This window comes from Crocodylus porosus, unplaced genomic scaffold (genome assembly GCF_001723895.1).
Source record: "Crocodylus porosus isolate Cpor-Errol unplaced genomic scaffold, CroPor_comp1, whole genome shotgun sequence".
Classification (NCBI taxonomy): domain Eukaryota; kingdom Metazoa; phylum Chordata; order Crocodylia; family Crocodylidae; genus Crocodylus; species Crocodylus porosus.
Window position 1 is genome coordinate 29,686,082 of NW_017728931.1, and position 25,959 is coordinate 29,712,040.

Here is a 25,959-nt window from a genome sequence, read left to right on the forward strand (position 1 = left end):
ATCCCATCTCAATGAGCTGTTGACCAGTTCTGGGACTTAAGGAGTCGGCAGCCACACCTATCATTGGACTAGTTCCAGTGGTGGAAAGCAAGGGCTAGCTCCAGAACCCCGTGAACCAACAGACATCCTATAGACTTATTACGGAACACTAACAACTTACTCTAACTCATCTACTTGTGCCAACTCGGCGAACCTTGAAGGTGGTTATAAAGCTACCTCCAATCCTGCCCCACAAGCCGCGCGCTCGCACAGCTCCGTAAAGCCCGCAGCTCCCCAAGCGGTGCTGGAACCGCTAGCCCGGCATTCTGGCACAGTCATATAGTATGGTAAGAGAAGCCACACAGAGAGAGACAGTTCATTAATTCGTAAATTCTAGCTTGAATTCTGGGCCATCTTGGGACAATCCTTAGTGTAAACTGCAGCAACTATTAAGCAGTTTCTAAAACTGTTAAGAGAGGTACAGCGACATCTTGGTCATAGTCCTGTGCTGCAGGCAGGGGATGTACTAGAAGCTACAATGACAGTTTTACACTAGCCTAAGACCCCCTTGCACAAGGGGAATCATTCAAGACATGGCTCAGTCAGTTATCTTTACCTTGTGCCAGCATAGGTAAGGATGACAGCTTGAGTTTGAAAAGCAGAGTGAAACACAATGGACACGGAACAGAGATGGTACTGTTGGGCTGGGTTATGAAATGCACAGGGCTGAATACTTTGGAGCGGGAGCATAGAGCTGATGGAATTGTTCTGGTGCAAAGTGTAACTACAGCCTGCAGAAGATGAACTACTACAGAATTAGCATTAGATAACAGCAAAATATATGTTGCTTCTTGGTGGGGATGCAGAACAGAAAAGGGAGGAAGTTGGAAACCTAGGCTGGTTAAGATAGCAATGTAAAGTCATTTGCTGATTGAATGGCATATTGTAATACCACAGCTATCATTAATAATGAATGCTTAGCAAGATTAACCTTACAACCCCTACTCACTATGAAACTCTCTGCCTGACAGGATATATCTAGCAGACATTATTCTTCCCATATCTTGGCATATACATTATAGTATATAATGCTTCAAACCCTTCCCACCAAGATTGTTATTTAAGAGAAATTTTCTGTTTAAAAAGAAGGCACGGTTTAATTTCCATGTATCTAAATATTTAGGTGGAGGGGAGAAGTAAAATGCCCTATGGGGTGGCAGGTTATATTTCTAAAATATCTGAAAAAACCTTTAAAAGCTATGAAATAAAAAGTGCGTCACATTACTGGTGATCATTTATGACAAAACACTTCTGCATAGAAACCTTTACCATTGGATTTGGTTGGACCCACATTTGCACTACAGCCTTCAATGTCACCACGGACATTTCCTGTTAAAAAACAAAAACAAAACTAACAATTTACATACCCAGTTTAACAAATGAGGATTCTTCCAATGTGTCATTTTTCGACCCGTCCAGGAAAAAGCTAAGTACGTATTCATTCTGAAATCAAATCAAATCAAATAGGGAATATTAAATGCTGTGTATATTAATGGGTGTGTTCCTTTTACCCCCTTAGCCCTGCTGGATGGCCTGTTTCATGTATGTGCACTAAAAGAGTAAGCAACAATGGTGAGCTTCTTCCTCCCCATTATGAAAAAAGAGACCAGGATGGGGACAGAGTGCGGTGCTGCACTGTGAAGGCAGATGCAGGCAGATGCAAACAGCATGAAAACAGGGTTCAACAGTAAGCATTTGCAAGCACAAAGCTGTCTTTTTCAGGGACAGCAATAACAAACATGCCCAATAGTGCCAGGGTGATATTAGCAGGATGGCTCAGAAAATCTTCTTCCAGTTGTCACCATTTTGCTGCTTCTCATTAGTATGCCTCATAATAGCAAGGCCAGAACTTGGTTTCAGATTCACATTTCTAGCTGGTGCATATCCTTCCAAAATTTGCATCATTGTCATCCCTTGTTCAACCTCCTGGGCTAATGAAGTAGAGCACAAAGACTTGTATTGTTCCTCTACAACCAGGCTGAAATTTATCCGTATGGACCAGGCCAGCATAAAGGCTGTGACCATACGAAAATCCCACTTTGACTTAAGTGGTGCATTCACCCATACAACCCCTCTATACTGTCTCACTTGAAAAATGCCTAATAAAGGGTCAACTTTCTGATAGAGGCCAGACACATAAATGTGAGGAAGATGATCATATCTTCCCACATAGTTTAAATAGTATCCACCTCTTGCTATATGTTATAGATTTTATTTGTATCAACTGAGCTGCATAACTTGTATGAACCTATATAACAGGTAGTTTAATTCAGTTTCAGAGAATTAAAATAATAAACCAAATGCTTCAGTCTCAGGTAGCGTGCAATGCAATAAAACTGTGAATTTTAAAATGAACTCTTATAAGGCTTCTGAATCAAAGCTGGACAGTAATTGCATTTTATTAGCTTTTTCATAAAAGAACATGTCAGAATGTCCATTCTTAATGTGGTTTGACCTGCTACATTCTTATCAGTGTTATTGGGATTGACAGGATAGCGCACAGAGCGCTGCACAAGAACCTTTCTTGATTCTAGCATTCAAATGTCATCAGTGTTTTTCCAGACCATGAAAAATATAATGTGTCTTTTATCAAAAGCACGTCCTACATGTAACGTTTGTCCTCCTTCAACAAAATGTGGCACGATTTTAAGCAAGACACAAAAACAGAAAAGGAAGAGTTTGGTGACAAATCTGGGTTTATCAGACAGAAGAACAAGAAGGAGCATATGTTCAGCAGTAAGATAAGATTAACAATTTGGATTTATTTTGGCATTTGCTTTTTATTTTGCATTTGAATAAAAACCCCACCATGCTGCTTTAAAAAAAATTAATTTTTTCTTGATTCAAGTGAGATGAGAAGTAATTAAATCATTAACATGGAGGTTAATGATAAATAATAAACCTGAGTGTTGACAAATATGAGGTTAACTTTCATCCTGTAGGAATAGTTCATGTAGAAAAGCATGTGCACCTGCTTCAGGTTGTGGGTTTTTTCTTTTTTTCTTTTTTTTTGTATGAAGCAATAGGGTTATTCCCTGTAGATCCCTATTTGCTTTCTCAGCACAAGTCTCTCCACTTGTGCAGGTGTAGGAAATCTCAAGCATTGAAGAAGTATATTTTTGGCAGCTCGGCTTTTATTTGACAGCATGAAAAGAAGGCAGAGAAACTTAAGTAGCCATCCTACTTTCAAAATTTGAGAGGTGAAGAATGCGGGAGGCGGAAGGCAGGAGATGTTAATACACTTGAAAGGGAAATAAAAATTCTATATCAAGCAGCTGGTTTTTTACATTCTCTTGCTTGCTCCTTCAGCAACAAGGGGGAAAATTTATACTAGAGGCACACGGAAAGGAGCTGATGGGAAGGGAAGAGTGATAATTTCAAGTTATCTCCATTCCAAGTTCTCGTTTGCAATGGAAACCATACCATGGTATGCTTTAAGAACACATGGAAAACTGATAGCTTATTTTGGACATGAACATAATACATGGATTTATCCCAGTTTTCATTCTTCTGATTCCCCTGTGTATATATGACCCAACACTGTTGCATCCAGTTGGGTGCTAATGTATGAGGGGAGACAACAAAGCTAGTGTTGGCAAATACAGGCTAGGACCAAATGGCAGATAGGGCAGTCCACACAGAACTCCTGAAAATGCTACTTCCAGGTACTGGAAAGTGGCCTGACAGTGCCAAGGAAAAGCACTTCTACACTTTTCTTGCAAGAGGCACCTAGACTAGTGCTGCTCAAGAGAAAACAACTGCTCAGAGAACAGAGTAGGTGCTGGGATTTTAAGAATTTTAAGCACATCTGCCCAGCATAGGACCATTTCGATTCCAGTTCAGCAAAGGATTTAAGCACAGACTTAGATTAATCTTTATTCAGCAAAACACTTCAGCTCATGCTGAACAATAGGCACATGCTGAACTGAAGTCAATGGGATTAAAGCATATTAAAGATTAAAGCCTAAAATTGAGCATATGCTTACATAAATTGTTGAATCGAAACACAAATATGTCTACCCTGAAGATGAACTGCTAACGATCAAAAGAATTTGTCAGATAGTGCAGATAGTCTGCACAGTGGTAATCTTCTTCAGTCTGAGGGCCCCAAACACACCCAGGTCCTACATGCATGTTCCAGACAAAGAAATGTGCTGAAAAGGATGCTCTGTGGTGTCCTTCTGTGACCCTGCTCTCTGGCATATCTGAGAGCAGCTATTGTGGATGACCCTGGGGCATATTCTAGGTCTGGAACATACAAGGAGAAGTGAGTGGGGGAGTGCATGTGGGACTCTTCTAGCTCGGATGGACTGCCACTGTCAATCACCCTGACATCTGCTTGGAGGGTAATACAGCAGTGCACAGGCAATCCAAGTCTTTGGAGAGCATTGGAGACAACTTCCTGGTGCAAATGCTAGAGAGGCCAACTAGGGGCCATGATCTTCTTGATTTGCTGCTCACATACAGGGATGACTTGGTGGAGAATGTAGTACTGAATGGTAGTGTGGGCAGCAGTGACCATCAGATGATTGAGTTCAGGATCTTGAGGAAAGGAAGGATGGAGAGCAGCAGAGTAAAGACCCTGGACTTTAGGAAAGCAGACTTTGAATCACTCAGGGAACTTGTGAAAGGGGAAGAGAAAGCCCATCCTGACTTTCCCTGTCACTCACTGCAGGAGAAATAATGAGCAGCAGCTGTAGGTGGACACTGAGATGGCAGGCGTAGATGCACCATCTTTAGAGCAGCTTGAGCCCGCAAATCAGTGAGGAGAGAGGGCAGGGCCAGAGAGAGAAGTGGGCTGCTGAAAAGGTGGCCGGGAGAACAGCTGGAGGCAGTATGGGGAAGCAAGAGCAAGGCATCAAGGGAATGCCGTGGGACGCTGCTGAAGGAGCGGAATGGCATGCTGAGGCAGCCACATGCCCAGGAGTCACTCTGGGAGGAGGGAGGACTGGGAACCACTGCAGAGCATGCCACAGGAAGGCAGCAGCACACCCAGGAGACTCCCTGTGAGGAGTTCTGGGAAATGCCTGAGTGTGGTGCAGGACAGGCAGCAGTATGCCTGAGAGGCACCCCGGGAGGAGGATCTGGCAACATCACTGAGTGTGGTGAAGGGGAGGCAGTGGCACACCTTGGAGAAGTCCTGGAAGGAGGCCCAGAGAGTGCTGCAGGGCAAAGAAAGGGAGAGGAGGGCAGCACTGTGGCTGGGAGGAACGGGCTGAGTACCATGGAAGTGCCACGCTGGCAGGGAACCCCTAAGGAGGGGCTGAAGCCAGGAACCATGCCAGGTAGTGAAGCACTTGGCTGTGTGGAGCTTTGGGGCTATGACAGGCCTGGGGCCTGCACAAAGTGAAGAGTGGAGCGGGGCTGCCAAGATGAGTGACAGGAGCACTGGCAGGAGCAATCTGGACAGACCCAGTCTCAGGTCTGATGAGGCTGAGGTGGTAAGAGGCGGGGACCCATAGAAGAAACCCACAGGATGGCTGCAGGGGGTGCAGTGGGGAGCTGCTGAGCCTGCAAGGCAGCTCTTGAAAGGGGGCAGTCAAAAGGCACCAGCCAGGGGCCTGTGGGCCTGGGAGATAAGACCCAGGGGTGCACCAGCAAATGCTGATTGTTTTCTGTTGACATTATTCATAAGTTTCCTGTTACTGCAAGATTGAACCAAGTTTAGTTGTGGAGGCCACAGTCCACAGATAAAGGACAGCCTACAAGGAACTGATGGCCAGGAGGTCACCCACTCTCAGAGGCAGAACTTCACAGATGAGGAGGTCACCTATAAGTGACGGATGCCCATCTCAGCTGTTGATGTGGTAAGGGTGAGGTAAAGGGCAGGTTGGAGCCCCATGAAGAAGCCAAGGCATGGACTCCCACAGGCCACCTGCTGGGAACTGTCTCCCAAGAACAAGAACACCAAGTCGTGATGGGTGAGCAGGAACAGCAACCAGAACATGCAGGTGGTGCTGATTTGGGGTCCTACCTTGATGTCACTGTGGGTCAGGGCACTGGTCAAGTGGGGAAGCAAGCCCTACAACACTTACCAGTGACAGAACTCATGGGCAGGATCCCCTGGGAAGCCAGTCTGAGGAACAGCTGTCTGTACTTTAAAGAAATCTTACTGAGAGTGCAGGAACAAACCATACTGATGCACAGGAAGACTAGCAAGTATAGCAGAAGATGAGCTTGGCTTAGCAGGGAACTCATCATTGAACTAAATCACAAAAAGAAAGATTATAAAAAGTGGAAACTTGGACAAATAACTAGGAAGGCATATAAGAGCATTGCTTGGGCATGCAAGGATGAAGGCCAAAGAGCAATTGGAGTTGCAGCTAGCAAGGGATGCGAAGGGTAACAAGATGGGTTTATACAAGTATGTCAGTAGCAAGAGGAGGATCAGGAAAAGTGTGGCTCTCTTACTTGTTATGTCTCAGCTCCATGTTCTTGGGGAACCCTGACACAGGATGCAGACTGTCTGACTCACAAAGAATCCCGCCCCCACCAAACAACAACTGATTAAGATGCAGCGGGAGACGCACTTAAAACCCTCCAGATAAGGGTGACAAAAGTGAAACAACTGCCCTAGGTCTCATTTGCATCCGAGATGGAACCAGATGACCATTCATTTACATTGGAGATGGAGAACAGAACCTCTGAGAAACCGCAGTGAATTCTGGAATCAGAGAAGCAGAGGAGCACTGCATGATGGGGAATCCGTGCTCCAAATGCTAATCAACCCACATTTACACACACCCAGTTCAGCATTTATCAGACCAATTCTAACCTGGATTTGCAAAGGACTTCCTCCCCACCCCCCCAACCTCTAAGCAGAAGTAAAGTTTAATAGGCTTCTCGGGCCGTACATTCCTTGGTCCCAGTATGGGAGGCCTATTTAAACTTGATTGACTAAAACTCGGTTGCCAGGTTAGGGAATGCTGAGGCAAGAGACCGAGTCCGAGGGGGTATGGGCAACATTTGAACAATGGTAAAGGGGTTCATCACAGTGTCCAGCCCGTTGGAGTCCTGAACACAAGTGTTGTCATACTTTTCGTGGGATGACTGGTAGAAGTCCTCCCTCCGCAAAGGTTATGAACACTCCCATAATTGCCTTAAGTCTGTTAAAAGACTATAGTAAGATCTGGAAAAGTCATGCTAAGCTGAGGCTTGTTCACAAGTAGAAATCCAAAACCCTGATGCTGCAAGCTATCTATTGTTTCTGAAGAAACCATGAAATATCCCATCAGTATATCTGCTATCCATAGGAATTTCAAGCTGGCTCCTAAGTGTCTGGTTACTCCTTAATTTTATGTTTTCCTGATTATCAATCAGTTTCCTGAGATGTTCCAAACCAGATAACCCATTGTCAAGAGAATAGACAATGATTTACACTATTGAAAATGGTTGGAAGAAGCTAAACGGGGGGTATAAAAATCTGTAAAAAAAGCAGCAGTGTGTGTGCTGACACCATCTGCTGTTCTTCTAAGAGGCTGAAGGAGGCAGATCGTCTCCCTTCAAGGATCATGCTGAGAACTTTACCTGTCAGCTTTGCAAACCGAGTGCCTTGGACTGGTGAGATCCCAGCGCGCTCTCTCTCTCTCTTCTCTTTTCTCTCTCTAGGCATAAATTTCTGAACATGAACTGTATTAGTTAAGCTTAAGCTAAGTTTCCCCAATAGTAAAACCAGGGTAATACTGTAATTGTTTGTGTTTGTTTTTCCTTTGCATGTCTATTACTACTAGTGTCATTATATATTTCATATACTTAGCAATAAATAACTTTTATAGCCAAACTGGTAGTAACTGGGTATATTTTCCTTCTCTACTTCTCCTTCCCCGCTTGCTCTGCAACAATTCTTCTTTTACCTAAGCTAAAGATCCCTGTGAAGCCATAAAATACTGTGGGGTCTGCTCATCAAGAGGCTAAAGACTGGGACGTGCTGAGTTTGAAACACATAAGGGAATCAGGTTGTACAGGCTGATTGACCCAATTTGGCTCAGACGTGCCCTAATGAACTGAATGCTGGCCCATGAGGGTGTCATCTGGACACCCAGCCGGATTCAGAGGTATTCTGTTTAATTGTGTGCTTGTGTCTGACTGCTGTTTATTGTTGCTCTGATGAACTGATTCTTGGCATTTGAGGGTGTTAGCCTGTCCATGCTGATCAACCTGGCCAGGTCAGGCGTGTCACATTAATCTGTGTGTGTTTGTGTGTATGACTGATTTAGTGACTGGAGGAACCCAGCCCCATTGAAACTGAGTCCTGCAAGACAGCTGCGGTGGGGGTGAGGACTTGCAGAAGGGAGATATACAGCTTCGTATAGAAACACAAGTAACAAGCAGCACACTGATAGAATTACCAAGGCCCTAGAAACATATCCCTAAGAAATGAGCAACCCCCAAAGTGATGGGCAAATCTGGTAACATACTGAATGGGAGAGGCAATCTTGTAACAGAGGATGCAGAAAAGGCTGAAGTGCTTAATGCTTTTTTCACCTCAGTCTTCACAGGCAAGGTCAGCTCCCAAACTACTGGACCAGGTAGCACAGTTTGGGGAGGAGGTGAGCAGCCAATAGTGGTGAAAGAACAGGGTAGGGACTATTTAGAAAAGCTGGACATATACAAGTCCGTGGGGCCAGATGGGATGCACTCGAGGGTAGTGAGGGATTTGGCTGAAGAGACTGCAGAGTCACTGGCCATCATCTTTGAAAACTCATGGCAATCAGGAGAGGTCCCGGATGACTGGAGAAGGGCAAACATAGTGCTCATATTTAAGAAAGAGAAAAAGGAGGATCCAGGGAACTACAGACGAGTCAGCCTCACCTCAGTCCATGGAAAAATCATGAAGCAGATACTCAAGGAATTTATTTCTAAGCACTTGGAGGAGAAGAAGGTGATTAGGAACAGTCAGCATGGATTCACCAAAGGCAAGTTATGTCTGATCAATCTGATTGCCTTCTATGATGAGATGAGTGGCTCTGTGGATGTGGGGAGACCAGTGGATGTGGTATACCTTGATTTTAGCAAGGCTTTGATATGGTCTCCCACAACATTCTTGAAAGCAAGCTAAGGAAGTATGGGCTGGATGAATGGATTATAAGGTGGATAGAAAACTGACTGAAGCATTGGGCTCAGAGGGTATAGATCAATGGCTCAATGTCTAGTTGGCAGCCAGTATCAAGTAGAGTGCCCCAGGGGTTGGTCCTGGGGCCAGTTTTATTCAATATCTTCATCAAGATACAGACTTTGAACTTAGGATGGAGCAATCCCATGCACCAGTACAGGCTGGAGGCTGACTGGATGGGCAGGAGCTCTACAGAAAAGGACCTGGGGATTACAGAGGACAATATGCTGAATACGAGTCCATAGTGTGCCCTTATTGCAAAGAAGGCTAATGACATCCTGAGCTGCATTGGTAGGTGTCTTGCTAGCTGGTCAAGGGAAGTGATTCTTCCCCTCTATTCAGCATCAGTGAGGCCACATCTGGAGTACTGTGTTCAGTTTTGGGTCCCCCACTACAGAAAGGATGTGGACAAATTGGAGAGAGTCCAGCAGGTGAAACAAAAATGGTGAGGGGGCTGGGGCACATGACTTACGAGGAGAGGCTAAGGGAACTGGGCTTATTTGGTTTGGAGAAGAGAAAACTGAGAGGGGATTTAATAGCAGCTTTCAACTACCTGAAGGGATATGCAAAAGAGGATGGAGCTAGACTGTTCTCAGTGTGGATGACAGAACAAGGAGCAATGGTCTTAAGTTGCAGCAAGGGAAATTTAGGTTAGACATTAGGAAGAATTTTCTCACTAGGAGGGGAGTAAAACACCAGAACAGGTTACCCAGAGGGGTCCTGGAATTTCCATCCTTGGAGGTTTCCAAGACCTGGCCAGACAGAACTTTGGCTGGGACCATCTAATTGGGGATGGTCCTGCTTTGAGCTGGGGTTTGGACTAGATGACCTCCAGAGGTCCTTTCCACCCTCAATTTTCTGTGATTTCTATGACATGTTAAGTCCACTGCCAGTTAAGTAGGTAGCCCTATTACAAAGGCACAGCATGAGTCCCTGTGACTGATTTATTCTTGGTCAGTACTGGAAGAAATCAAAATCCTCTTTTGTTCCTAGAAATATTTGTTTCAAATCAGAAGATGCAATTTAAGTTCTGCAAGACATTGTTGATTTTGCAGGTCTCCCACCAAAGTATAGTTTTTACTTAATGGAAGGATAGTCTTTTCAATTGTAATGGTTGCTGATTCCCATGTTGAATCAAAGACAATTTCTACATAGGTATAATCAGCCTTAATATCACCCTGATGTCCTTACCCTCTGACCAGCTTGGCTGAGTACTTCAAAATACAACCGCTGAAGATGCATTAGCCTGACCATGGAAACTCTTTTGAGTTTCCAGGTACAAGGTTGATCCTGTCCCCACTGAACTCATATTCTCACTCTTTTCTGAAGAACATTTGGATTGTATTGGGCACTGCAGACCTCCAGGACAGGACGTCTGCCAGCAATTCCGTCTGACTTTTAGACAACTGGCACCCCATCTTCTCTATCTAGGCATGACTCCTTTGAAGTCCCAAGATTATTCAGAGACTAAGAGTCGAAAGGCTAAAATCTAACCTCCTTTGATTCTATTATAAATCCAGAACAGCTAATTCCATTTTCTACAGGTAAATATTTCAAATTTACACCAATGCAACCCAGAATGACTCACTTAGATCCTTTGAAAAAATATTTTAGTAATTAATAAAATATAGTGGGATTTCTCACCATATAACATTTTATTCAAAAGAACCAGCACTGCCTTTCTTTTCAGCTGTCTCCCTGTCTCCTCTAACCAATGTTAGAATAGGGCTACAGTCAGGGAACACCCATGCCTCTATTATACTTCAACAGGATACAGAAGCAGCAGGAAAGAAATAAATCAGAAAATGCTGACCTTGCTTCAGCTATTATGTCTGCAGGAGAGGACAGGAGGAGAGAGGAGACTTTGAACCCTACCCATTTTGGCGCTGCTTGACATCTGCCTGCAATGCGTATATGAAAAGTGAGAATTCAGAGGAACCACACATCTCAGACCTTCATTACATCTGGCACATTACAGCAACCCCATGAAATGAACAGTGGAGATCAGTGTAAATAAGATCAGGTGTTCTTATTTACTCTGATCTTATTTACACTGATGGAAATTCAGAGCTAGTTCCAATGACCTAAAATACATTTGAAAATCCTTATCAAACTTGATTACTTTAATCTTGCAAAGCATGTGTCAGAGAAGCAAAAGCAACATTTTGCATCTGTTGCTAAATACACAAAGTCTTAAAGTGAGGGTACATCTTATTTCCAGGCACTTACATTTACACCCAGTTTTGACTGTAAGAATACTGCACTATACTTTACCCCATATGTTCCAGTGTGATAAAGTCACAGAAGCCCTATTCCAGAGGGATCAATAGACTTCTACCCACTTACACTAAGCTTTGTGTTTGGCCTGTTTTCAGGTATTCAATAAAAAAATTAGCAAACAGAGAGAACAATATCATTCCCACCCCCACATGACATTAAGTTTGTATACTTTTGCTCATTGAACTTATGTTTCATGAAATTTTTCAAGTCCTTTTACCTCTGACTCCAAAAACCCAAACCAAAAATCGGTTATGTATGAGTACAGTGGGACAAATCATGTACCTTTCATTTCCGTCTCAGAGGAAAGGCAGCAAAAGGGCACAGCAGCCCCCTTGGCTCAACAAGGAACTAGCGGACCTCCTGCATCTATAAAGAAAGACCTACAAAGGATGGAGGACGGGATCCACCACCAGGGAGGAATACTCTGCACTGGTCTGGACCTGCAGGGAGTGAACCAGGAAAGCCAAAGCTGCGATGGAACTCCAACTCCAAGCATCAAGGACAATAAAACGTCCTTTTTCAGATATGTGGGGAGCTGGAGGAAAAACAAGGGTAACACTGGACCCCTGCTAAATCAGAAGGGACAACTGATGACCACTGCCCAGGAAAAAAACAAGTTACTAAGTGGGTACTTTGTGTTGGTCTTTCACAAGTCTCATGGGAAGCCCCTGCCCATTACAGGACAGGGACACCTGGGTGAGGGTGATTCCTTGCCCTCTATCAGACCTCATGAAGGAACACCTTGAGAGGCTGGACACCTTCAAGTCAGCCGGCCCTGACAATTTATACCCCAGGGTACTCAAGGAGTTGGCCAGCATCATAGCTCAGCCCCTGGCATGGATCTTCAAGAGCTCCTGGTGCTCTGGTGAAGTGCCCGAAGATTGCGAGAAGGCCAATGTGGTGCCTATCTTGAAGAAGGGGAGGAAAGTGGATCCGACAAACTACAGGCCCATCAGCCTGACCTCTATCCTGGGGAAGGTCTTAGAAAAAATTATCAAAGAGATCATTCTTAACAGTCTGGCCGATGGCATTATCCTGAGGGGTAGCCAGCACAGGTTTGTTGTGTGTAGGTCTTGCTTGACCAATCTCATTTCCTTTTATGACCAGGTGACCTATCACCTGGACAAGGAAAAAAAGATTGATGTCATATATCTTGACTTCAAAAAAGCTTTTGATCTGGTATCCCATGATCACCTCTTGGCAAAACTGATCAACTGCAGCCTTCAGTCCACCATGATCCGCTGGCTCGGGAATTGGCTCGGTGGTCAAACCCAGAGGGTGGTGGTTAATGGAAGTCAACTGTCATGGTGCCCTGTGACCAGTGGGGTCCCCCAAGGCTCTGTTCTTGGATCTATTTTGTTCAACCTCTTCATTAATGATGTGGACATTGGAGCCAGAAGCGGACTGGCCAAGTTCGTCGATGACACCAAACTTTGGGGTAAAGCATCCACACCTGAGGACAGGAGGGCAATCCAGGCTGACCTTGACAGGCTCAGGAAATGGGTGGATGAGAACCTGATGGTGTTTAACACCAAAAAATGCAAGGTTCTCCACCTTGGGAAGAAAAACCTGCAGCATGTTTATATTCTAGCACAATGGAAGAAAGAGACTTGGGGGTCATCATTGACCACAAGATGAACATGAGCCTGCAATACGATGCTGTGGCTAATAAAGACAGCAAAACACTGGCTTGCATCCATAGATGCTTCTCAAGCAAATCCCAGGATGTTGTTCTCCCCTTGTACTTGGCCTTGGTGAGGCTGCAGCTGGAGTACTGTGTCTATTTTTGGGCTCCACAATTGAAAAGGATGTGGAGAAGCTTAAGACAGTCCAGAGAAGAGCCATGTGCATGATCAGAGGTCAGCAAAATAGACCTTACGATGAGAGGCTGAGAGCTATGGGACTCTTCAGTCTGGAAAAGTGCAGGCTCGGGGCGATCTGGTGGCCGCCTATAAGTTTGTAAGGGGTGTTAATCCAGGATCTGGGGGAATGTTTGTTCACCAGAGCGCCCCAAGGGATGACAAGGTCGAATGGTTATAAATTCCTGCAAGACTGTTTCAGCTGGACATAAGGAAGAACTTCTTTACTGCCTGAGTCCCCAAGGTCTGGAATAGCCTGCTGCCAGATGTGGCTCAAGCACCTACTTTGAACGCCTTCAAGAGAAATCTCTGTTTTTCTTGCTGGGATCCTATGACCCCAGCTGACTTCCTGCCCCTGGGGCAAGGGGCTGGACTTGATGATATTCTGAGGTCTCTTTCAGCCCTAATGTCTATGAAATGTCTATGAAATAAGCACAGACCTGCTTGTAGGGTCAGATCAAATCCAAAATCTCTGAGCTGCATTATCATACGACATATCCAATTCATGGCAATCAAAAGAAATACCACTGATTTTTTCAAGTAGTGATGAGAAACTTACTTTGGAAAGTCGCTAGAGAGCAGCTTATAAAAAAACATTCAGGACTCCAAAATGGAACATTGCTTTGTATCTAGTTTCATAACTGAAGTTGGTGATTTTGTGAACCAGGGTTAACTGTTAATTTCTCCTTTCACAATAAGCTGTAAAAAACTGACAACTGAAATGTTGCTATTTGTCATAGGATCCAAGAACTGACTCAGTTAATGGCTCTTTAACTTGCTTTTGGATCCTTAGGGAGTGGACTACCTTCTACAAGCCTTCTACTTTATTTTCTATATTATAGCGTTTGGGTTGTTATGGACTGGCAGTCTCGATTTTTGCCCCTGTTCAGCTAGTGGTAATAGTGGAATAAAAAAAAATGGCTGGCTGTGAATGCTGGTTGCCACATATTTGATTTATACTGTGATAATATGAAATGTTGTCATTCTTGTGTTCCTAAGCCTCAATTTATTGTTTTTTGATGCTCCATCTATTATTGGATTGCTTTACCATAGTGTGATACTACTTTGTTGCTTTGTCATCTAATAAAGCAAAACTGAAGGAGTGCAAAGATTGTCACACGTTGTGAGGTTTAACTATGATTATTACTCTGTTTATGTCAGTGGCACCTGCGGGTAATCCCTGATTGTCCCTGGTGGCTGCCAGCACTGGCGGCGGTACCTGTGGGTGGTTGGCGCTTGCCACTTCCCCACCCTCACCCTGCTGCTGACAGTGCTAGCAGCGTCTGCGGGAGCTCCCCACTCACCGTTGCCAGTCTCCAATATTATCTATCTATCTATCGATCTATCTGTCTACACAGACACACACAGCTGATTTCACCAAAATAGAATGGAAGTTAAAAATAAATGCTGACATTTGTCATTGATTTAAATTACTCTACTATAAAGGCTGTATGTAGACTGCAGTAGGCCCTAAGATGCTTAGTGACAATATGTTTGAGAATTTGCTTCCATCTGTTTGACCAAAGTTTGAGTAAGAGAAGAAGAGGCAAACGAAATGAGTAAGTGAGAGAATATCAGTTGAGAATAGTTTTAGGAAGTGTTAGGAAGCGTGGGAAAGTTTGCTTAAAAAGGTCAACTAAAAGTCACTTATAGAGAGCATTTAGCAGTTTTATACCAGTTAGATCTGGTTTAGAAAAAGATGTAGCTTAAATAGGGAGTAAGAATTAGAATAGAACCTATGAGGAACATTAAAAAATGGCTTTATTTCGTAAGCTTTTGATATTAAGTCAGGTTCACTTCAGAATCTTTAATCTTTAGTCTTGAACTATGGAGTTTGCTGAACAGCCCATCTTCAGATGAACCAAGATAAGTGCTCTTTTAAAATTTAATTTTAAATCTTGGTAAGAAGTCTTTTCCCCTAAGAAGACTGGCCACCTGTTAGAGGCTTTTGAAGACTTCAGGAATTAGAGAATAATATATATATATTTTAAATATTAATAAAACTATAATTTCTTTAGATGGTTGCATATTTTACAAATTTTAATGATTTGCCTCATATGCCTTACCTGTACTGTCTGGTCATTTATATCTTATCTATATATCATTATAACATTTGCTATTACAATTTATTTACTTTGATGCTTCTCAGTATTTAATTTTGGTGGGACTGTCTTTTCAAAACTTTCCTTGGTTCTCAGAATGCCTCTGGGGGTCAACATACATGCTTTTGAAAGTTATCTGTCTTCGGTGCTGTAAATTGGCAAGTATTTGCTTCCCATGGCATATAACAAAAGTAAATTCACTTGGATAGCATCTATCTCCTACTGTATTTTGGTGAATGCAGTGGCATCAAATACAACTCTTTTTTTCTAGCAAGCATGAACCTGGACTGAAAGAAAGCACTTGCACTCCAAGTAGTTCTCAAACATATGCTTATGTCCAAGATAACTCAGTGGGATTTAAATGCATGCTTAAAGTTAATTAAGTACTTAAGCACTTCTTTGAACAGGGGTGGGATTAAGAATGTTTTTTCCTGAACTAGAGTCAGTGTGAATAGAAGTTCTGGTGTATTATGCCTTATTGTAAAATTTTCTACAACGGGATCCCAATATAAAAGCAATTTGTATAATATATGCCTATTGTTATATACTGATCATTTAAAATTTAAGGTTGTTAAAGTATTTAAAGGGGTATCTGACTCCATCAGAACTGCAACAAAAACAACAAAGCAGCAATTACCTTCTCCAGTTAAGTTATTTACCAGAAAAGGTCAGTGATAGCTTGATACACCCTCAGTCATCATGACATTGCTTAAACAATAAACATTCAGCCTGGACTGAAAAGCATATATTGAAGGTATGATGCAGGTAGGAATTTGAATTTAGCCAGTTATCTTTAGATTTTTTGTTGCAGAATAATAAAACCAAGTTTTCTGCTGTTTCCATTGAAGTGGAGACTTTTGGCCTGCCTTTGTATTTAGCCAATCAGAATAATCAGTTTACAGATGGTAGAGAGAGGTGTTTATAATAAAACTGTTTCTGCTTGGTTCTCTACAGCTTTTGCCTGCACCCCAGACATCAATTTACCGAAAATATAATTCAGCAGCAGGACAAAAATGATTGTGTCAAGAGACATTTTCTATTCTAGATGCATTGTACAAGATTAGCATGTACATGAACTTATGCTACATCTATTGTCCACAAATTCCCTAACTTATCACTACATAGTTTTATCATGACATGACATAGTCACAAGTGTGTAACTCCTAAATAGAGAGTAATCACTAGATATGCCTTCAATTAGGTTTTTTCAGTTGTCTGAGGAAAAAGGACAGATTTGACTGTAAGGCTACCTGAGATGAGAAGAGGAGCAGAGATAAGGGTAAGTAATTATTATTACTGTTTTTAATCAAGAAAGTCTATAATGAATATTTTCTGCTTAGCATTTAACCAAGTGGCCATCAAGAAAAAAAAGGAATGAGGATTGATATTTTAAAACAATAAGGCTTCCTCAACTAGTAACAGGAACATTACTAAACTGGTTTCCTTGATTCTAATGGGTCAAATTATATCACCAGAAGTTCTCACATCTCCCCGCAGAGAGCCACATTAAAATAAAACAACATAATTTAGTGATCCTGGAGTGCCAATGACCACAAAAAATCATCTCAAGAATTATTGGTTAGATATAACGGACGATGATTTGCAGCACACAATATTTTACAGATGGAGACAATCTACCCATTATGCCTGTCATTGACCTTGTTCAGTGAGTCTTGCATTCCATTAGTTACATTATGTACTCTATAATAAATACTGGTTTTGCAGTTATTTTGGAAGTTTTAAGTGGCTTCGCCTTCTTGGTTTTACATATTTTATCTATCTTAGAACTGAATTGTTTCTATCTATTGAACAGTTTGTAATGGAACAACTACATAAGCCATATCAAATTAGTTTAAGATATGCCCTGCATCTGCACTAGCACTATCCTAAATAGTTTCTTTTCTGGTATCCTTTGAGGTACCACCCACAAATTCTCACTTACCTCCCAGCAGCAGCATGTTCTGTGAGTTTACAAGGCTACAGTTGCACTATGGGATAATAATAGGAGGACTAAGATGAAGTATTGAACTAGCTTTGTTCCTAGAATGTTGGGCAAGAACATAAGTATTATAGGTAGAGGCTTTAACTAATTTATTTCTCAAGCCTAAACCCAACTCCTATACACTGCAGTGCCAAACTGGAAACTTGTATACATAGGGTGCCTATACATGTGCTCAGGGGTAGGGGGTATTTTAATTAGAGCAGTTACTGGAGAGCTGCTCTAATTAAAATGATGCAACGTCACATGTATTAAGCCCCCACACATTTAAAAAGGGCAGCAGAATGCTTTAACTAAAACCCATTCAACGAGCTTTAGTTAAAGTGCCCAGCAACCATTTAAACCCATGGGGGCTTATACACATGATGCTGCAGCAGTGCTACAGACCACTAAGTGGAACACATTGGAGCATAAGCACCCATATGGATGCTAGAGACAGGATAAAGAACCTTGAACTCCTCGATCAATGGCCTGACTTTGCCCAGCTCACTAGCAAACAGAAGCAGTCAGTGCACAAGCAGATCGTGCACCAGGAAGGGTGCGTATATCAATAAAAGAATGAACCCCCAAACTTTGCATATTCATTGGCAGAACCAGTAGACAGGCCAAACACTGAGGTCTTCTCTCTAAGCCAAAGTATTTCTTTATCACATTCTTTTGAATTCTACAATAATTTCCCATCTGCTGCTGGGCTTCAACCTAGGATTATTATTATTAATGGGAGAATAAAAAGCAGCACTAATTTTTTATTTCATCTGGATTACTAGTTCTTTTCCTCTTATCTCCATTGTGGCTGTTTAGAGACAGATGGTGAGGCTAGGGGGAGGTTAGAATGCATTAAAAATAGCCACCGAATTTAAGTAAGTCAGGACGAGGGGTGCTTGTGGCGGGGGGTTGGGGAATTAGGGGGCAAGCAGGAGGCTTGGGGGGTCCATGGGGGAATTGGGAGGCAGGTAAGGCCTGAAGAGGGGTTGCTGAGGTCCCAGAAGATTTGGTGGGATATGGGGGGCTTGTAGGGTCCATGGGGAGGTTGCGGAGGTAGGGCTTTTTTCCCCACCACCTGGGACCAGGGGCTATTTTTAGCTTCCAACCCCTCCCACCCCAGACAAACAACCCTCCCCAAAAAATTCCCCCTGCTCCCATCCCTCCTGGCCCTCCTCTGACTCCAACTTATTCCTCAGCTCCCAGCATTGGTGAACATTGATAAAACTGCACCAGGAGTGACTTGTGAGATGGGGAGTTTTATGGATTGGCAGTGTGTGTGTGGGGGGGTGCTATTCCAAGGGGGAATATCTGTCTCAGGGAAGGACTGGGGGGTCTAAAAGTAGCCCAGTGTCAGAGAGGGCATAGGACAAATGCATCCCTGGGCCTGGGGCTAGCAGCTAGGTTTTCCCAGTCCTAGGACTGTGCTGTACTGAAGTTCAGTTATATCCATCTTGCTGAACCTGAACTAAGTTATACTGTCTCAGAGGTACAATTAATTTAGATTGGGTTAGCCATTTTTAGACCAATCTAACTGTCCTGAACTTCTGTACAGTTCTCAGGAAGACCTACTTAACTAGTGTACGGTTCGCATATGGTGAATTAAGTGAGATCAGGTGGCTATTTTTAATGTAATCTAAGCTCCCCCTAATCTTTGAATGTCTGTATGCAGCCTGTGTGGTTATAATTGATTGAAATCATGAAGGTGGGTTAGAAACTGTTTTCCCATCCCTTGAAAATTTTGAGATTCTAAATATTTATCTCATTTTGGTGAATCAGAGGAAAAAGTTAAAATTCTAAAAATATTGCTGAATTGAAAAAAAATCAACTTGGGTGAACTAAATGTTCCATTTCATTTTGATATCACCTTAATTTTGTAAAAATCTTTTAACTACACATTAACTTTTGATCCTCTTTACCATAAAAAGTTAAACATTTTATTTAAAAAATGGCAAAAGTGGGATGTTTCAGCAATATAATTGTTCCCCCTCTTGCCAAATGTTTTTGATAGCAAATTTACTGCAACTCACCCTTTCCTAAGAAAAAAAATCTTCATTTTGATGAGTCAGTGCTTTGATAAGGAAACAATTATGTTGAAAAAACTCTAATAAATTTACTCTGTGTTATCCTTATGTGGCTGGCACTGTTAAATGATCTGGCTGGAGATGTTACTTTATGTAGGTTGTTATAGCTTTGGGTCTTTTGGGCAGGCAGCTGATAAAAGCAATGTAAGCTATTATTGCCAGAGAGAAACAAATAAAGAGCTCACATACGTTAGCCACTTTGCTGGGTCCACTCAATAACTGCTTAAGATAGAGATTCAGGTCTTTCATTCTTTTATGTTCTTGATCTGTAAATGGTAAATGCCACCAGTGAGGGAACCTGCAACAAAGAACATGCAGACATTTTATAGCTTTTACAATTTACTTTCTGAAGATAAGCTTTTGCTGTACTTCAGTCCAGGACATTGTGAATGACAGGGAGTAGCATAACTAGGGGTGGGCAGCCAGGGCACCAAACCCACACACCAGTTTGGAGGAAGTGACAGAAATGGGGCCACTGGAGATCCAGCACTGCAGCAAGAGTGACCTGTATCTGCCAAGCCCATGCCCCAGCAGCAGCCTCTGCTGTGGCAGCTATGGCAGTGGCCCATGTATGGGGAGGTAAGACTCGCTCTTGGCATGCCTCACCCCCGCACTCCCAGGGTGCTAGAATTCTTAGTTATGCCTCTGATGAGAAGCATTAGATCATAAAGGGCAGGGCACCAGACTGGGATTCTAGAGACCAAATGTCATGTCCTTGGCTTTGCATGATATGCTGATAACTAAGCAAGATGTATAACACCTGTTTCTCATCCTACCTCCTTTGTCTTCAATCTATGTGTGAAGGCCAGGTTTTTAAAGGTAACTAGGCATTTGAATGTAAATAAGTAACTATCAAGCACCGTAAGCAACTTTAAAAACTGGCCTTCACATATAGAGTGGAGACAAAGGTGCTGCGAGGTGCTTCAGGGAAAGGGCAATCTCTGTGTGGTGTACAATTCCTCATATGATAATAACCCAATCTCAACATCCTGACCTACATGTCTCCAAAAAAAAAAAACCTTGATGGTAAGCTTTTGAGCAAAGGTATTGTCTTTTTAATGCATTTATCTAGTGCAGTATAATGGGAACCTATTCATCACAGACTAGGTACAGACATTCAAGAAGTCCAAGATGCAATTGATCTAAGTTACTTGGTAAGTTTAGAGTGGTAGCAAACAGAGCATACATTCACCCTTTAGTGGGGGTGGGGTGGGGTGGGGTGGGGGTGCAGGAGGGAAATCTTAGACTGAGTTCCACCATTTTAAAATCAGTCTATGTGTGCCAAACTTCTTTTGTTATGGGTATAGACCAGTTTCCAAACACTTATACCAGTAAAAGAGTAGGACATCTTTACATGTGCTCTAGGGTGTGGGGAGGGGAGGCACCTTAATTAGAGTGATTCTTGGGAGTCACTCTAATTAAAGCACCTGCAGTGTCTTGTGTATTCAGCATCCTGCACTTCAAAATGGCAGCAGGGGTGCTTTAACTAAAGCAGCGGTGTCACCATTTTGAAACATGAGGATGCTGAATACATGTGACACTGAGGTTGCTGGAGCATGCTAATTAGTATGCTCCAGCAGACTCAATTAATCAAGTTTGCTCTATCATATTTTAATTAGTATGAATCCAAGCAGGCATTGGGCAGGTGTATAGGTGCCCATAATGTCTGTACCTGGCCACAGTTATAAACTCTCGGCTCCACTTTAATAGAAATAATACACTAAAACACACAATAATGGATAGCAATGATCCTCTATTAGATTTTATTAGTGATTTTACTTAGGTTTATTAAATAAAAGTATAGTTATCTAGTCATTTTCTATACAGTGTTATCATTTTCTATAGTGTTCTCATATCAACTTCAAATATTATGGTGACTGAAAATGCCAACACATTTTAATTATTATTTTTCACTTAAACATTTTATAAAGTTACATTTAAATAATTAAATTCTTCTCCCTTTTTTACCAGAAAAGCATGGCTAGTTTTGCCAAGGGGTTAGATTTCTAACTATGTGCCTTATTGGATTACATTAACCTTGAACTTGAAAGGACTTTCTCTTTCTCTCCTTCCCTCTCTCTGAAGAAGAGGGAACATGTTATGCGTCTCAGAAGAGCTATCCATTCTAAACTGCATGTGATGGGTTTTGTGATATGGATTACTAATATTAAGTTGAGCCTGTTAAACTAATATTATGCTTTACCATCCTCTAGTCCACATGATTTAGTGCAGTGGAAGTTTCAATTTGGTGTATTAAGTATCTCAGCACCACTCCAGGCTTTAAACTGTGCCTCATGTTTTTCCTCTTTTTTGAGTATAACCTTGTTTGTCCAAAGGTCTCAGGAGACACCTAAAAGCTTCTGAAAAATATGATTTGAGCTAAGTAAAAAGCAGCTGGCAGTTTAACAGAGAGAAAACGCACATGGCCAGACTTTTGAAAGCCTATTGGCCAGATCTCCATTTTGAACAGACTGTACCTAATTCTGTAGCTCAGCAAATAGATTCCACAGCCTTTAGAAAGCTAACCAGATGACAATACATGGATCAGGGTGCCCATCTCTAGAGAAGAAAATTGGCTAGCTTTGCAGAGCATGCAGCTCTGAAAAGTTATACAGACCAATAGCATTCTTCTCTACTAAACAACTGGACAAACTGCCAGTGGGCATAGAACATTTTTTTTCTCTTAGAAATAAAATGTACTTAGTTTTTTTTAGTTGGTTTGTAATACAGTCACTTTAATATGAGGGGTATGCTGATTAAGTAGTTATGGAAATCCTAGAACTGAAGACTACTTCATGCACTACACTCTTTCATGAAATCAGGAATCTTTGAGCCCTATAATTCTCTCAAGTGCTTTGTCCAGCTTTTTAAAAGTGTCTATAGGGAGGAACTTCTTTTTATCATTGCTTGTCAGAATTAATTCTGCAGTCCAATATCCAGTTATTAGAATCTACATTTTTCTTTTCTTAGGTAAATTCTATCTCTGACTATACACAGGAGAAAATGAAAATTTGGCTTACTTGCTTTTGGATATTTCATAATAATCTGAAATAATAATAAAACAAATTATGCTTTCAGTTAAATTCATAAATCATTTCAGAATAAAATTCAAAAGTAAATGGTACAAAATTAGCAGCTTACTCTTAGGCTAGGGACAGAAATTACCATCAACTAGGATAAGTGATCAGAAACTGGTTTAAATCTGTAACATAATGGATATTCAGTGCATATAAACCAGTTTCAAAATGGTTAAAACCGGTTTAAGATAAACCTGGATGGACATAGTTGTGGCAGGAGGCCACCTCTGTTTCTCCCCAAAAACTCTGCTCTGTGACAATTTGGTTAGGATGGGCCCTGCAGAGGGTACACACTTTACCCTATGTCTTTAGGTAACCTGAGCTGGATACATTACTGAGGGAGTGGGGAAACCTGCTCCCTCTGCCTTTTTGACTGGCATCACATACTTAGGTGAGGGGCTTGGTCTCCCTAGTAGGCTACAGACTGCCAGTTTGCCCAGCAACCAGTGATGCATTTCAAATTGGTTGGCTGAAAGCCAACAGGTGCTGGCCTCCATTGGAACAAGTAAATGAGGTCATAAAAGCTATATAAGTTAAGGACTGCCCAGGAGTGGGGGCAGTAGCCATGATGAAAACTCAGAGAGAGAGAAGAGCTGGACCATCTGAAACTTGCTTTCTCTGGAAACTCATGATCAGTGAACTGCCTGCCTCCAGAGGGACTCTCCACCTGCACCTGGATGGTATTTGAAGTCAGCTACCTGAGATCTAACTAGATATATAGCTTGCAGTAACTCAGATGCATGATCAAAGGCTACACCAGTCACCCTGTTTGCTCTATAGGATTTCTCTGATACTACTCAGTTCTGTACCCTATTCCAACCCTACTCCTTGTAACCAATAAAGTTCTCCTTTGTATCTAGCATGGGAGACTTACTGAGAGTGGGTCTAGATTATGCCTTGGGGTCCCCTTGGTTTGGTTAACTAAGGGGGACCACTACTTGTGCTTCCGACTGAGGGAAGCATCCCAAGTTCTTGAAGTGAATCAAGTATCCTTGTGGGTTACTAGGCCTGTGTTTCCTAGGGGGTACTGTGCCAGGATCAAGCCCATCCCCATCAACTCACTAGGGGGAACCAGCGGGGTTTGGGAGAGACCTTGTTCCCCCTAGTGCCCCCAGGGTAACAAGGAATAATGGCCACAAGTTGTTAGAGAGTAGGTTTAGACTGGATATTCGAAGGCACTACTTCACAGTCAGGGTGGCTAGGATCTGGAACCAACTTCCAAGGGAAGTGGTGATGGCTCCTACCCTGGAGGTCTTTAAGAGGAGGCTTGACGTCTACCTGGCTGGGGTCATTTGAGCTCGGTTTTTCTCTCCTGCCCAGGACAGGGAGTCCGACTTGATGATCTACAAGGTCCCTTTCAACCCTATTTTTATGAATCTATGAGTCCCTGGGTGGTGGCAACAATACCCCCAGGCTAGCGGGTTTGCTCCAAGAAGGGGGTCAGCCAGACGTGAGACAACCCCAGGGAGGCACTCGGAGCTTGGACACAGTGAGGTGGGTGGCCAAGTGCAAGAGCACCCCCTACTGCCCCATCACACTAGTATTAGATTTAACTGATTTAGGTTAAATCAATTTATTGAACTTCTGTCCCACATCCCTTTCAGATTCAACTTAACTTATAGTCCCCCAGCATCCCAGGATGCTTTGCACCTTCCCTTCAAACCTCCCCTTCACAGGGTGGGTGGGTGGACTAGCCTCAGCCCAAGCTGTCTGCTTCAGCTGAGCAGGGAAACATGCTCTAGCACCCTCTGGTTTCAGGCCTGAGCCACTTTGGGCATGTGGCTGTATTTCTGCAATCAAAAGTGAATGTCTGTTCATTTGCTTGTCGGTTCAATCTATGCAGCTTAAACTAACCTGCAAAAATTGAACTGATTCAGCCTTGGGGTTTTTTTCACTGTCTGTACTGAGACAGAATGGGTGAGAAATCAAGGTGAAAGCAATAAAGTAGGGTATTTTTATCATTTGCTTATTATCAGATGTAGTGCCCTGGGACTGCAAATGTGATCAGAGGTCAGGCACGCTAGGCACTGCACAAATGCATGAGGACAGATTATCCTTTCCTCAGAGAGCTAGCAATGTGAACAACAAGATGAAACATAGAAAAGAAAAAAGGAAAGTGAAATGCCGTGCCCAAGATCAGTCAGTATATTAAAAGCATAGTAAAGAACAGAACCCTCTAGTCTCCTGCCACTCAGTCCAATGCCATATCCTTTGAACTAAGCTCCTTCTTAATTTGGTCTTCTCCAGGTATACAAAATGAGAGTAACTTATTACATATACAAGGTGTGGAAACAAAGGGAAAATTACTTCAGTTATCCTGAGTTAGTAATGGTTTAAGACTTTCATACAGACTTTGACAGAACTGTACTTGTGATATTTGACAGATTTGTACATTTAAGTCTTGTGCCCACCAAAAGCATTGACAAAAACAGATGCTTTTCATCATTTTTAAAGCAACGTAATAAATAAAACTATGAATAAATCCAAACAAAAACCCTGATTCTAAAAACTCTCAAAATTTTGGAGAAATGTAAATCCTGCTCAGAATATCACACCTTAAACCATAATGGGTTAATAAAAACCCGAGATTAAACAACCTGAAATGTAAGTGCAGGAAAAATTGGTTTCCTCTCCTCATTAAGAACTGAACAAACACCCTGCAAGTGAATATCTTTTGTATTTTAAGGGAGACTAAATTTGGAAGGGAAATTTGTGGCTCAAGGCTATTCCAAGTTAAAGCCCTCAGTTTGACTCTCTTAATTCAGTTCAAACACCAAAATCCTTTCAAGCCTGAATTAGCCTGAGTGTTCAAGTGCTCAGGTTCAAATGAATTGCTCAGGGGTTCTGCTGGAGTATTTACTTTCTTTAGGGTTGAGACTGTAGAGAAAGGCAGGTTCCGCTGTGTGAGTTAGTATGCTTGTAGAAAGAATAACTATTAGTTTTGTCAATGCTGGTGACACAATCTGAATTTTAGTTAAGCTGTCACTATAGCCTGTGACCTCATTTCCCCTAGATTCTACTATATAGAATGGGCTGTTGGAAAGACAAAAATCTTCTTAAACACACATCTACCACATATTTTTCCTATTTTTGTTTGTGCCAGCAGAATCATGTGTGCTGCCTTACTCTGGGAGGGAATGCCATGGAAACTGCTTCTGTAGATGGCCATGAAGTTTTGAAAATTGGTCAAATGACTTTTCCACAAAGGTTGCAGTGTTGCAGGTTTGTACAACTTGGACTAGATACAGCTGTAGTTAGGAACAACAGAAATTATTAGAGAGGTATAAACACACAAAAAAATACATGTGTTAAAATACAGGACAATTTTAACAAAAAAAGACTTTCTGTAATACAGCCCATAGTGCCAGAAAATTTGATTTACAACTTAGACTTAGCTGTACACACACACACACACACACACACAC

The 25,959-nt window shown here is 42.3% G+C and overlaps 1 protein-coding gene across 1 annotated transcript in view; it reads right to left on the reverse strand.

Annotated features, from left to right (window-relative positions):
* Nucleotides 1-25,959, reverse strand: part of PIK3C2G (phosphatidylinositol-4-phosphate 3-kinase catalytic subunit type 2 gamma) — a 340,743-nt gene that overhangs the window by 58,121 nt on the left and 256,663 nt on the right. Inside the window, exons 28-30 of the mRNA XM_019543878.1 lie at nt 25,661-25,782; nt 19,647-19,755; nt 1,407-1,482 (exon numbers count right to left, since the gene is read on the reverse strand). Coding sequence (XP_019399423.1) covers nt 1,407-1,482; nt 19,647-19,755; nt 25,661-25,782 — 307 coding nt within the window. The remainder of the gene's footprint in view (nt 1-1,406; nt 1,483-19,646; nt 19,756-25,660; nt 25,783-25,959) is intronic.